This window comes from Frieseomelitta varia, unplaced genomic scaffold, assembly GCF_011392965.1.
Source record: "Frieseomelitta varia isolate USP_RPSP 00005682 unplaced genomic scaffold, Fvar_1.2 scaffold_450, whole genome shotgun sequence".
Classification (NCBI taxonomy): domain Eukaryota; kingdom Metazoa; phylum Arthropoda; class Insecta; order Hymenoptera; family Apidae; genus Frieseomelitta; species Frieseomelitta varia.
Genome location: NW_025110202.1, coordinates 25,470 through 38,610, shown reverse-complemented (window position 1 = coordinate 38,610; position 13,141 = coordinate 25,470). Strand labels below are relative to the sequence as shown.

The 13,141-nt window shown below is 43.3% G+C and overlaps 1 protein-coding gene across 2 annotated transcripts in view; it reads right to left on the bottom strand.

Moving 5' to 3' along the window:
* The window catches only part of LOC122532360 (carbonic anhydrase-related protein 10), a 37,909-nt gene extending 25,941 nt beyond the window's left edge, over positions 1-11,968 (bottom strand). The window contains exons 1-4 of one of the 2 annotated variants that reach the window (XM_043661082.1): positions 11,462-11,968; positions 4,142-4,253; positions 2,600-2,650; positions 261-589 (exon numbers count right to left, since the gene is read on the bottom strand). In XM_043661082.1, the coding sequence (XP_043517017.1) occupies positions 261-589; positions 2,600-2,650; positions 4,142-4,205 (444 nt within the window). In that variant the 5' untranslated portion in view covers positions 4,206-4,253; positions 11,462-11,968. Of the gene's footprint in view, positions 1-260; positions 590-2,599; positions 2,651-4,141; positions 4,254-10,446; positions 10,649-11,461 lie in introns of those variants that run through there. The other variant, XM_043661083.1, reaches the window with a different exon arrangement.
* Positions 11,969-13,141: the final 1,173 nt, after the last annotated feature.

Genomic DNA, 13,141 nt, shown 5'->3' with positions numbered 1-13,141 from the left:
TAGCAACAAAATTGAAAAGGAAGGGAAAGGTGGTAGGAATCAGATTTTGTCATCAAGTTAACAATCCAAAATACGTATACATGAATCATAGCAATCTGCACGTACAGCCATGTACATTGCTTTTATCTATTCTATTGAATTTGTTTCATTCAGGATGATTGAAAAAGAAAAAGGGACAACAGCCCCGGACAGTCGTCCCATTTAGCCACCGTACACGTGACAAAGATCCGCTAGTAATAGATCCGATGTAAAACACTCACCTCCGCGGGAAACGCGTGTCCATCCACAGTGTGCTCGCTACCGGTCCGATCGTCCAATCCGAAATGCAAATGAATCTCGTGGAACTGGTACCGGTAGCTCAACGGGCCGCCTGAGATATTCACCGGATGACGGGTGTCGTTGTCCACGGCGAACACCACGCTGTGACCGGTGTTGGCCAGCACGCCGCCAACCCTGTGCTTGTCCACGTGCAGTGGCTGCAGGTTCGGGTCGAAGAGGAGCCTGGACGGCTCGAGGTTCACCGGCGATTGCCGTCTGCCCTTGTGACACAGCCACCAATCCGGATTGATGAGACCCCAGAAGCCGGGACCTTCGAAGTCGAACCGATTAAACGACACGAAGTCGAACGACGCGACTTCCCCAGCGTCGATTAACGCGTCCCGGCCCACCCCTCGAGACCTCGATAAACTATAACCTCCGCCTCCGGAACAACTTCTTGTTCCTGTCCTCCCCTCACCACCGGGATAAGCTTTCGGATTAACAGCTACGAGGTTGCTGTGGAAGCCGCGTACGAGTGGCGTGAAATTATTTCGGAGGGTGGGAGTTTACGATTTGATGAGATCGTGCGGGTTTCGAGAGGCCTCGATGCCTCGATGAGCTCTCTCTCCTCTTTCGGTCGGAGAAGGGCTGTTTGTAAACTACGGGTGTTTGACGAAACGAGCGTTCCGATAGATCTTTTCGGGATTGAGCAAGATGTCGGATACGTGTCGCTGTTTGATAAAGTTTCTTGGATGATTTTTCAAGGTTTGTTGGTGAAACTGACCAAGACAAAGTTGAGAGGAAAAAAGTAAATTGTGTCGTTGATGGATGTGTTATTAGTATTTTTATGAATTTTCATGTTTGATAAGGTTTCGTCGGTGTTTTTTCAAACGTTCTTGGTGAAACTGACCAAGACAAAGTCGAAAGGAAAGTCATTCTTTCGAAAAGAAAGAAGTGAATTGTGTCATTGATGAATGTATTATTAATGCCTTTATGAATTTTCATGTTTGATAAGGTTTCTTCGGTGTTTTTTCAAACTTTCTTGGTGAAACTGATCAGGACAAAGTCGAAAGGAAAAAAGTGAATTGTATCATTGGTGGATGTATTATTAGTGCCTTTATGAATTTTCATGTTTAATAAGGTTTCGTCGGTGTTTTTTCAAACTTTCTTGTTGAAACTGACCAAGACAAAGTCGAAAGGAAAGTCATTCCTTCGAAAGGAAAAAAGTGAGTTGTGTCATTGGTGGATGTATTATTAGTATTTTTATGAATTTTCATGTTTGATAAGGTTTCTTCGGTGTTTTTTCAAACTTTCTTGATGAAACTGACCAAGACAAAGTCGAAAAGAAAATCATTCCTTCGAAAGGAAAAAAGTGAACTGTGTCATTGATGAATGTATTATTAGTGCTTTTATGAATTTTCATGTTTGATGAAGTTTGAGATTAAAGTCGAGAAGGAAATCATTCCTTTGAAAGGAAAGAAGTGAGTTGTGTCATTGGTGCTCTTATGAATTTTCATGTTGGTGGAATTCCGAAGTTTCTGGTTTTCTATAAAATTGGTAGAATATGTAGTTTCTCGATTTTTATAAAATTATTAGAGTGTGTGAGTTCTGGGTTTTTATAAAACATAGTGGACTGCGTGGAGGAAAGTTTTAATGAAATTGAAGAAAAAATAGATTTTCGTGGAAACAAAAATGCAATTAAATCTGTAATAAAGATCCTTTAACACACTCGTGGCGACCGAATCCTTTGAGTAGTGCCCGACGAACCCGAGATATGGATAGGCAGTTTAACCTGTCCGGTTAATTAGAGGCTCACGAGTAAATTCCTTGCGGCCAGCGAGTCAAGCGGTTTCTGATCCCGCAGTAGGTACCTGGCACGACGAAAAGTTGACACCGAAATTTATGCCACACTTGCGGTACGGTCCGACACCGCTCGGACTTACGGGCTTTCGTGTTTATGAGAACTTTCGCGACAGTTTCTGGTTTCTTGCGAAACTAGCGAAAGGTGTAATAGATAGTGTGTTTCGTGCAAGGTATTGGAGGGGAGAGACAAGGATAGCTAAGTGTCGAGTGAGTGTTTGAAAAAAATTTTTAAAAATCTTCGGTGAAACTGAATGGAAAGTAAATTTAAAAATTAATAGAAAGCACGTCCCCAACGTCCCCAAAATTTCGCCTTGCGTCTCGTGCCAAATGCTCGAAGGAAGCCGCGAGAAAGACAGTGGTGCAAAAATTGATTGAAATGTGAAACTCTCGGAGTGACGAGGTGAAACTGAATGATATTCCACGACAATAATAACGACTATGTGTTTCGGTTAATTAACATGAGCAAGAGATTCCTTACCGGAAATACCGTCATAGGTCCACCATTCCTCCCAGCTGACGGGCCTAGATTCTGCAAATAGTTCATTATCAAGAATCCCCGCGATGTCACTTATGCGACAGCAGTCCTTAACCTAGAACTAGTTGCGGCGAGTCGAGTGGCAAGGATATTCGGCCATACTCCACCGAGTAACGAGCCACTCGTCTCAATTATACACTTTCTTGCTATAGTTCCGAGTCAATTGGCCGCTCAAGGTCACTCAACCAACCGCTCCCTCCTCCCTCTTCGTTTTCTTTTTCTTTTTCTTTTTTCTTTTCTTTTTTCGAAGCTTCCCACATTATCGTTCTCAGACACGTTTTCGAGGAAACGTCTGTCTGCGAGCCACCACTTGTCTCGTACTCTTCGGCGTACTCTTCGGCGTCGCCGCGAAGACAGCGGCGAGAAACGATCGCGAAGGGAGAGAGATAAAATCTTTGCCTCGTGGCATGTCTCGTACAATGGCGACGTTTAAATTCCTGACAAACGAGCGCAGAGTCTGCACTTCGAGGACCTTGAACGTTGTTTAACTTTCGTCGACTGCCGAGAGAATGTTTCGCGTTTCATTCGCAAAATTATTATCACAGTTAAGTTATTGTCTAATGTATATCGCGACCGAGAGAATAACGCGCATATTTGCTCGTTGTCCGTAAAAACGTATCTGCAATTTAATACATTTGAGACCAGTTACTGTTTGATACAATAACAAGATTGTCCCCAGCGACCGAGTGGTTTCTACAACAGTAACTTGCATTTCGATAAATTAACAAATCCCTGGCCCGGGATTCGGCTATTTTATGCCTCCGAAACTCTATTCTACGATCAATTCGCTTATCTTTTATTTTTTTCCTCCCCCCCGGTTGCAATCCAATTGATTCATTAAGAACGTCTTGGTGAAAAGGGCGCAAGTAGCAGAACCATAAAACGAGTCAGCCTTGAAGGTGGGCGAGTTTTAATCGCCGAAATAGAAATTGGAGAAACTAACACGCGCACGAAATGAGCAACAATTTCTGTGATAATTCGGCCGAGAAGAAAATGTATGCCAGACCATTTACCAACATTTCCGATCTAGCATTTAAGATCTGTCCAGTTTGGTGCTCCGTCAGGCTACAACACGCATCTAGGGCGCACACGGTCTGCCCACTTAATGCTTTAATTTATGACCGCGCCTATATCCTTTCCACCAAGAGTAAATCTTTGGAGATGATCCAAACGCTAAATCCTCGGCCACTGGTGTGATGTATCGCATGACTCAACGTCTGGATCACCGATCTCGAATTTCTAAATCTAATTGTTGGAAATGATTTCGTCTTATTTCAAGGCAGTCGACAAGGTCACAAGACAATGTCCAGATAAATCGACCCTTAACGATCGGCAAATTTTCATTTCGTAAGAAATGAAGCTATACTGACCGCAGTACGTGTGTCAGAAATGTTCGCCATGCCGCTAAGGGTTAATCCAATGAACAAAGGTTAAGAACCACCGAACGCAATGGCGGGAACACTGGGGGGGAATCGTCGAGTGTACCTTGTATCAGGACGATCACGAACACTCCCCAGACGCCCAGGAATACGGAACTGAATGGGGCCATTCCTAGGACTGCGCGGTCTTCGTCAATTGGACATCATTCGGCTCGATCCTACACAACACAACGGAGAAAAGAACACGATATCACTCCAGATGCACGTGTATCAGTTTGAGCGTACACCGGCTCGTGAAAGTGTTTGAACGAAATTTAATATAGAAAGGCTCGTTGAAATTTCACTTGTTGCGATTATCACTCGTATATCACTTTATTATATTTGTTAAATACTCAGAAGATTGCAATGTAGCATTAAGTAAATAATGGAGTGTTGATTCTTTAAATATGTATATTTGTATCAATTATTGTATCAATTAATATATATGTATCAAATATATTTTCCAGCTTTTATAAAAACAACAATATACAAAAAACTTTGATACCCTCGTTGAAATTTTACTAATGATTGTCACTCATAAATAACTTTATTATATTTGATAAAAATTTGTCAGAAGATTGCAATGTAGCGTCAAGTATGGCGTCACTGAGTGTTGATTCTTTAAATGTGAAATTATATACATATTTGTATCAATTAATATATTTGTATCAAATATTTCCCAGCTTCTATAAAGACTTTAACAATATACAAAAAACTTTGATATCCAAATCCTCGTTGAAATTTTACTGATTGTCACTCATAAATAACTTTATTATATTTGATAAAAACCTGTCAGAAGATTGCAATGTAGCGTCAAGTATGGCGTTACTGAGTGTTGATTCTTTAAATGTGAAATTATATACATATTTGTATCAATTAATATATTTGTATCAAATATTTCCCAGCTTCTATAAAGACTTTAACAATATACAAAAAACTTTGATATCCAAATCCTCGTTGAAATTTTACTGATTGTCACTCATAAATAACTTTATTATATTTGATAAAAACCTGTCAGAAGATTGCAATGTAGCGTCAAGTATGGCGTTACTGAGTGTTGATTCTTTAAATGTGAAATTATATACATATTTGTATCAATTAATATATTTGTATCAAATATTTCCCAGCTTCTATAAAGACTTTAACAATATCCAAAAAACTTTGATATCCAAATCCTCGTTGAAATTCTACTGATGATTGTCACTCATAAATAACTTTATTATATTTGATAAAAACCTGTCAGAAGATTGCAATGTAGCGTCAAGTATGGCGTCACTGAGTGTTGATTCTTTAAATGCACACATTTTCCAGCTTCTTTCAATACATAAAACCTTGACATTCAAATCTTGATATTTGACTAGTCGTGATTGTCATTCATAAATAACTTTATTATATTTACTAAAAACTGGTCAGAAGATTATAGCGTCGAGTGTGGATTCTTTAATTATTAATTTGTATCAAATATCTTTCAGCTTCTATACAGACTTTGCTAACAAAGACAGTCGTGATTCGTAACGAAATTTCAAAAACGGCGTGTACAATGTATAAAAGTAACACTGTTGTAACACTTTCGAGAGCCTGTATATAGCTCTTCTTCTCCCCTCGGTACACGACCACTAGCTCCTTTCCTCCTCGCTTTTGCAACCCTCGAGAACCATGCCCGAGATCAATCGAAACGGCAAGTAGTAGCAGAACCTCCGTCAAAACGAAAGCAACGAACTTTCCAGCCGCGACAGCGAACTTCTCTGTGTCCTCGACGGTGAAACGATAACGAACGCGAACCACAACTCCGATCGATCCACGACCACGGTGTAGGAATATTTCGGGACGAGCAGGACTTTTAATTAGCCAGAGACACGCGACTTGAAATTACCAATGTGCTTTCGTCGAGGGAAAAATGACACACAGACAAAACGAATACAGTGATATTCTTGTTTAGAGTATTTTTTTCGGGATTTTTTTCTTTTCCAGGGAAGAAATTTTTCCTCTCGAGTGAAAAGAATTAAAATTACGTGGATTACGCTGAGCTACGTTCTAAATATTGTCTGACACTGTTTTGCTCGTTCTACTTAACCTCTTGCGCTGGAATGACATGCCACGCACGTGGAGAATTTTTTATTCCAAAATTGTAATATTTCCTCAGTTTTAGATATATTCAAGTAAAACAAATAATAAATTTACTACTTCTCAATGATTTCTATATTTTTCAAGAAAAAGAATGTGACGAATTGTCGTATACGGTTTGGTCGTTCGTTATGGTCCGCAATCAGTTACCAGCGGTTAACCTCTTGCGCTGCAATGACGTGCCACGCACGTCGACAATATTTTGTTTCAAAATTGTAACATTTTCTCAGTTTTAACTACATTTAAGTGAAACAAAATAGGCAGAACAAATAACAAATTTATTACTTCTTAATAATTTCTATCCAGCGATATCACGCCACGACGAGTTCAAGAAAAAGAAAGCGACGAATTATCGTACACGGTTTTGGTCGCTCGTTATGGTCCGCAATCAGTTGCCAGCGCAAGTGGTTAACCTTTTGCCACGCACGTCGAGAATTTTTTTAGTATATTTAAATATAACTCAAAGGCAAAGTAAATAATAAATTTATTACTTCTTAATAATTTCTATGTACAGTGATATACCGACGAGTTGAAAAGAAAAATAAAGCGACGAATTGTATACGATTCGGTCACTCGTTATGGTCCGCAAGTTAACCTCTTGCGCTGTAATGACGTGTCCACGCAATGTCGAGAATTTTTTGTCCTAAAATTACATTTTCTCAGTTCTAAGTATGTTTAAGTATAATTAAGTAAGCAAAACAAATAACAAATTTACTATTTTCTCAATAATTTCTATCCAGCGATATCGTGCCACGACGAGTTCAAGGAAAAGAAAGCGACGAATTATCGTACACGGTTTTGGTCGCTCGTTATGGTCCGCAATCAGTTGCCAGCGCAAGTGGTTTCCCTCTGCTTCGGCGAGAATCGCGAAGGACTTTGAATTCAAACGACCCAATGTCCGGGAACTGTCCAGCGGGTGTTCGATCGATCGTCATTTAAACGAGCACTACCCTATTACTGAATGAAATTGACAAACAGAATGGGATGTTCGTCATCACGCGATACTACGTACATATCTGATCTCTCGTTCCTATGCGCGACATCTACATATGTACATGGTGTCGACCGATACACCTCGAGATACGGTACGAGATCTAACCCGATCTAGCCTAACCTAACGTAACGACAAAAAGGAGAGGAGACGCGTGTCGTCGGTGATAAGAGCCACCGGGTTCACGAGCATCTCTCCGACAGGAAAGAAAAGACAAATCTGCAGTCATCGTCGTTGTCGAGGTTGGGAGAAGAACGCTCGAAAAGGGGGCGGGCTTCCCCTACTCGAACAATCCCCTCAACTCTCTTCCTCACTCTCTCTCTCTCTCTCTCTCTCTCTTTCACTCTCCATGGGTGGCCCATTCTGTGTTCGAGTCCACTCCACCCCGTTCCATGCCACTCGAGGCCTGTGTTCTTAGGTCAGGAAAACTCGAGTAGAGGCTCCCTTCGAAACGTCACCGATCGATCGATCCGATCTCACTCTCCGACGCCGCTATCCAGAGCCGGGAGTGTCTCTAACCTACAACCCAGCAGCCGGAAAGATAAGAGGGCACTCCGCGAGTGCGATGACTCGGCTCTCACCGGATAGATCCCTCGGTTTTTCTTTCGGGCTCGGAGGCTTCGGCACGTTCCTTCCGCGATTTCGATCGCGTACTCTCTCCCCTCCTTACCGATGTATCCGGCTTTCAGTGACAAATTTCACGTGCCGCTAGACAGATTCCGCGTCGACAATGTCGGTCGAATTTCGTTCGAACGACATTTTAATTGATGGTCGATGCAACGAGCTCCTACCAGTTGAATTCGCCAGCTATATGCGCGCTTGTATTACACGGACGAAGAACTAGAAGCAGTGGAGTGAAACGATCAGAGAGAGAAAGAGAGAGAGAGAGAGAGAGAGAGAATTATCGATGGAAAATTACAAGAATATTATTTGATAATGTTTGGCATGTTCAACGAACAATTCGTTCTCGGGCTTTCGAAAAATATTTTTCGACGCAAGCGAAATTCTAGCCATGAGAGACGAGACCAATTACGTGTTGCCGAATCGAATGAGCTGCGGAATGATTAATCAAACGAGGGCGTCCGCATCGGCGAGACCAGCTTTTTATCCGCGTATATGAAGTGACGCATGAAATGACCAGGCGAGATGTTAAAAATCCTGGAAAATTGCGATATGAGATTTTCTTCGATGTATGTTGAATATCGGTCAGAGATTCGCGCGATATAGCCATCGACAATTCGAGTGGAACTCAGCGTGGTAATAGTTCAATGTGTACAATGAACGTAACCACAATTTTAGCTGCTGACTAATGGCCAGTCAATTATGTATAATAGAGCTCGCCTAAATTCCAAACAGTCGGGAGACCGAACAGTAATTCTCACGTTGGCAAATAGCGACTTTGTTTGTCGAATAGAACGGATGAAAAATATACAACGTTTCTCGTTTATTCTCGTTATGCTCTACACAGCACTGTCGATAAGTTTAGGTTGCTCAGTAGTAGAGCCGAATTCAAGCGAAACAAACTCCTGAATGAAATGGCAAGTAGAGTAAGAAACATTAAAGTGATCAGTCAATTCATTGATTTTCGATTCTTATTGAATTTATTGAACGACTAACCGAGTAGAATTGCTTGATTGACGAAATCAAGACCTCGAATCAATTATTTCCGATTTATCTCGTTCACGCGTAGAGCGAAAACAAGAAAGTTCAGTGCCATCGACGGAAATATTCGTTCATTTCTAATTTGGATATCTGAAAAGGAAATTGTTTTCGCGAATGCGCGAATCAAAAACTCCGTCCGTAACGCCGAGAGGGGAATGTAATATACGTGATTGAAGATCGGCAAAGTATATTACAGGAATTATCCGTATACTACTAGTTGTCTTCCGCGTTAATTCACATCGTTTGAGGACCATATTCCGTAATACGGTGCTCGCTCTATGAAGCTAATTCTAAGAACTCAAAGATCAAAGGGGACCTTGTCGGGGACATACTGTGAACGTTAAATGGACGCTGCTATATAGATGTCCTAAACTCGGTAGTTTGTCACTCCACGAAGCCAGTTTAACCCTCGTCCAGCTTCTCGCTGGGAAATTGTCACCGAGCATCGACTATTTTATTTATGACAATGAAACGAGGGCTTTAAAAAAAGAAAAACCTTTTTTACCCCTACGTGAAAATCACGTGCGCGTGCGATGGCTCGGGACATTTTGCCAGTCTCGTAGCCACTATACACTGACAAATTACGTTGATTCGATTGAATTAACTTTGGACACAATTAAGTAGTAGTGAATTTTATAGTGAAACGAGACCGGATTCTTGAACTGCGAAGGCTGGACAATTCTAACTCACGTTTAACTATTTCTGAGTTATTTTCACTCGCACTTTATCGTATTTGAACTGATATTTCGAACAAATTTCGCGTTAACTACCACGTAAATTATGTGTGAGTCAAAATTGGTTACAGCTAGAATAATTACAAGTCTCTCTCTCTCTCTCTCTCTCTCCATCGCAGTAAAATCAAATGTGACGCTCGACGATCCGTCAAAAACGATCCTCCACTAAATTTAAGAATATAAGACAATTGCAGAGAGACATGTAACGAATAAGCCCATCAGCCAAAAAGAAGAAAAAAAGCCCAAACCGTCCTTGGACGGGTCAGTTGTTCCATTTTGTTTGTAAAGAGAACCTAACCTACGAGAAGCGAACACGATGCCTTATGATAAATCCGTATCGGAGGACAAACGAACCGGAAACAGAACGGGGATCTGCTGGTTCCTGCTGGTCCTCGCTTCGTCTCGAGCTTCGTCTTTAATTAGACCCTATCGGATCGCGATTGATCCCGTCGGATTTATTACCAAGTCGACGGTGTCTAATCGAGCGAGCCAGAAACGAGTCCTCTCGTTCGATTGCGCCACTCGAACGCAATTATCGAGCCCCGAAGGATTTTCGTGGTGCCACCCCCGTCCGGTGCGAGAGCCTCGAAATTTAAACGCTCTCCGAAATATCCTGCCTCTCTGGCCACTCTCGATAATTCCTCGATTCCGACGATCGAGACGAAAAATAGAGAGAGAGAGAGAGAGAGAGAGGGAAGAAAAAGGAGAGGAAAAAGGAGAGGAAAAAAAAAGAACACACGGCGGAGAGAAAAGAAGCACTCTCTCTCCAAGGGTTGGTTTTAAGTCTGAAGAGAGCGTGGACTGTGAAACGGTCCTGAAAACGCTTGAAACAACGAAAGGGAACAATTAGCCAAGTCTTACCCCACACGCCAGAGTGCAATGACTCGACACGACTCACGGTTCTACCGTCTTGCCGGTTTTCTACGTCGACTCGTCCCCCATAGATCACTCCTTTGTTCCGTCGTCTCTCTAGCCTTGGAAAATGGCCAACGAATGGAAGGAACCAACGAGGCACACGTACGAGAAGGATGAATCGAGGAAACACTGTGTATAGTATCGTGCACCGTACACATTAGCCGTGCACACACTCGTACACTGAATAGAAGTGCACACGTAACCGACGTTATACGTGTGTAACACGTATGTACGCGTAGGTAAGAGTGTCCTGTCCGGTCGAACGATCGATCGTAGGGTCGTGGTTAAACGTCGGGCCGTGTACTTCGATCGAGACGATTCCCGGTTTAGGACACGGGCCGCGTTTCTCCTCTTGTTCGCCTCTCTTCTCGACAGGCAATTTGGCCCCGCGACCTTTCCTTTTTTTTTTTTTTTTACTCCGCGGCTCTCTCGCAAACGAAACGAAACGAAACGAAACGAAACGAAACGGCAAACTCCGCGAAAGGCGGACAAAAGGTTTGTACGTTGCGGGAATTTCTTTGAGATTCTCGATAAAAGGGGGGAAGCGTGAACGACTGGCAAGAGAGACAGAACGTATAGGGTCGGCCGCGCGAGCGAGACTTGGTGGGAGGACGAGCGTGCGAATCGATCGGCAAAACGCGCGATGGTGCGGCCAAAAATTTCGCGTGACGAGTAAACGCGGAGGCTATGGGCACCTCCTGGGCTGAAATCAATAAACGCCGATCGTGAAGAACCGGCTTTAGCGCCGGCAGATATCTCCCTTGTACACTCGCGAGACCAGCTGCGGTAACCTGGCCAGGATCCTTCCAACGGAGGCAGAAAGACAAAGAAACAAAACAACACTGTTCGAACAGGACTTGTGTATAAGTACGCGTACGCGTACCTCTTTGGTATCGCGGTTTACGTCGGCAAATCCCGTGAAAACGGGATCGAGTCTCCCCGCTGGTCCCCCGATACTGACCCGTGCACGACGACTCGAAAAGGACTCGAGGATCGTCTCGTAGCTTCCTCCTCCTTTTCTTCCGGCTGCTCCTCTCGCTTAGCCACCGGCACCACCACTTGCACTGCTAGTACGAGGGAGCAGCAACACCGTACGATACGACACGACACGATACGATACGATACGATACGATACGATACGATATACGCGATATCCCGCTGGAATACAACGACCGAGACCAAGCAAAAACACACGCCGGGGGTGCGTTTACTCGTATACCGAGGGTTCGAACGATCGTCGTTGCTCGTCGCGAGTCGATCTCGGTGTGTCTGTTCTTTTCCCTTTTCGTTTCGTCTTCGTTTTCTTTTTTTTTCCCCCCCTTTTCTTTCGTTCTTCCTTTCTCTCGTGCGAAATAATCTCGTTAAAAACGGTCTGCGCCTTTGCGAAGGAACGACGAAGGAGGAACGACTGCCCTACGAGACCAGTGTATACGTTCCTCCTTCTCCCTCTCTCACCCTCGCGCTCCCACCCGATCCGTACTCCATCTAGATCTCTCGTCGGCCGCTCCGGAGGCTGACGGCACGCATGCGCCGCCAACGCGAGTACCTTCGTCTCTCTCACACCCGGCGATAGTTCAACGAGGGTGTATAGGGAACGAGGCTAGTTTCCAGCTCGTTCTGTCTTACTCTGGCTAGCCATCCTCGGTTCAGGCCACATCGATGCTTCCGGACATGGGGGAACGAGCGTTTCGCGCCTCCGCCGCTCTTCCACCCTCACACTCTCTCTCTCTCTCTCTCCTCACTTCTCCCGTCTCTCGACGTGCGAGGACGTCTGCGCACTTGCCGGACCAGGACGAGGATGGAGCCTCCTTCGGGATACCGGAGCACCTGTGCGCCCTTTGCCCGCGACCTACTCGCGATTTTTCACCCTCGCGATTCCGATTACCTGCACCTCCTTTCTCTCCCCCCCCCCTCCCCTTCTCTTTTTTTTCTTCTCGTTTCAGGAATTATCCTTGGCAGCTTTTCTTCTGTTTTTTTTTTTTTTAATTTGCCTCGCGACTCTCCGAGTTGGAACCGTCGTCCAGGAATTTTTGGCACAGCCAAACCTGAAATTTCACAGTTGGCGATTTTTACCGGTTGGGTTTTTCTTCCTCCTTTTTTTTTTTTTTTTTTTTTAGAATTGTTTTAGAATCGAAAAAGCGATCCGACGTAGTTTCGAGTTCATCGAGGTGGTTTCTTGCAAGACTTTCGACCACGATTGAGATTCTCCAGTAATTTTTACCTTCGTAATAGAAATTGCTCGGGAATTATTCAAATATCTACCTTCTGCTGTCGATGGGTTTAATTACCTGTTTCAAGGTTTTGAATATTATTGAGATTGAGTGTTTTTTCATCCCCCCCCCCCCAATTGGAACTGGCGATTTTTCTCTCTCTCTCTTTCTCTCTCTCTCTCTCTCTCTTTTGAGAATGACCGTGAATTTCATTTCGATTATCCTCGATGGAGCCATTTGGAGATTTAATTAGAATTAACCAACGTTACAGACTTTTCACTCCACTTTGGTGCAGGGATCAGCGAGTTTTTCCGGAAATTAAGCTTCATTTTATATTGATTTCGTGTATCTAATTGGGGATTTAATCATAATTACCTCGGCTGTTTTGCATAGTAATTTACTAATTAATAATATCGGCAAATTGATAAATG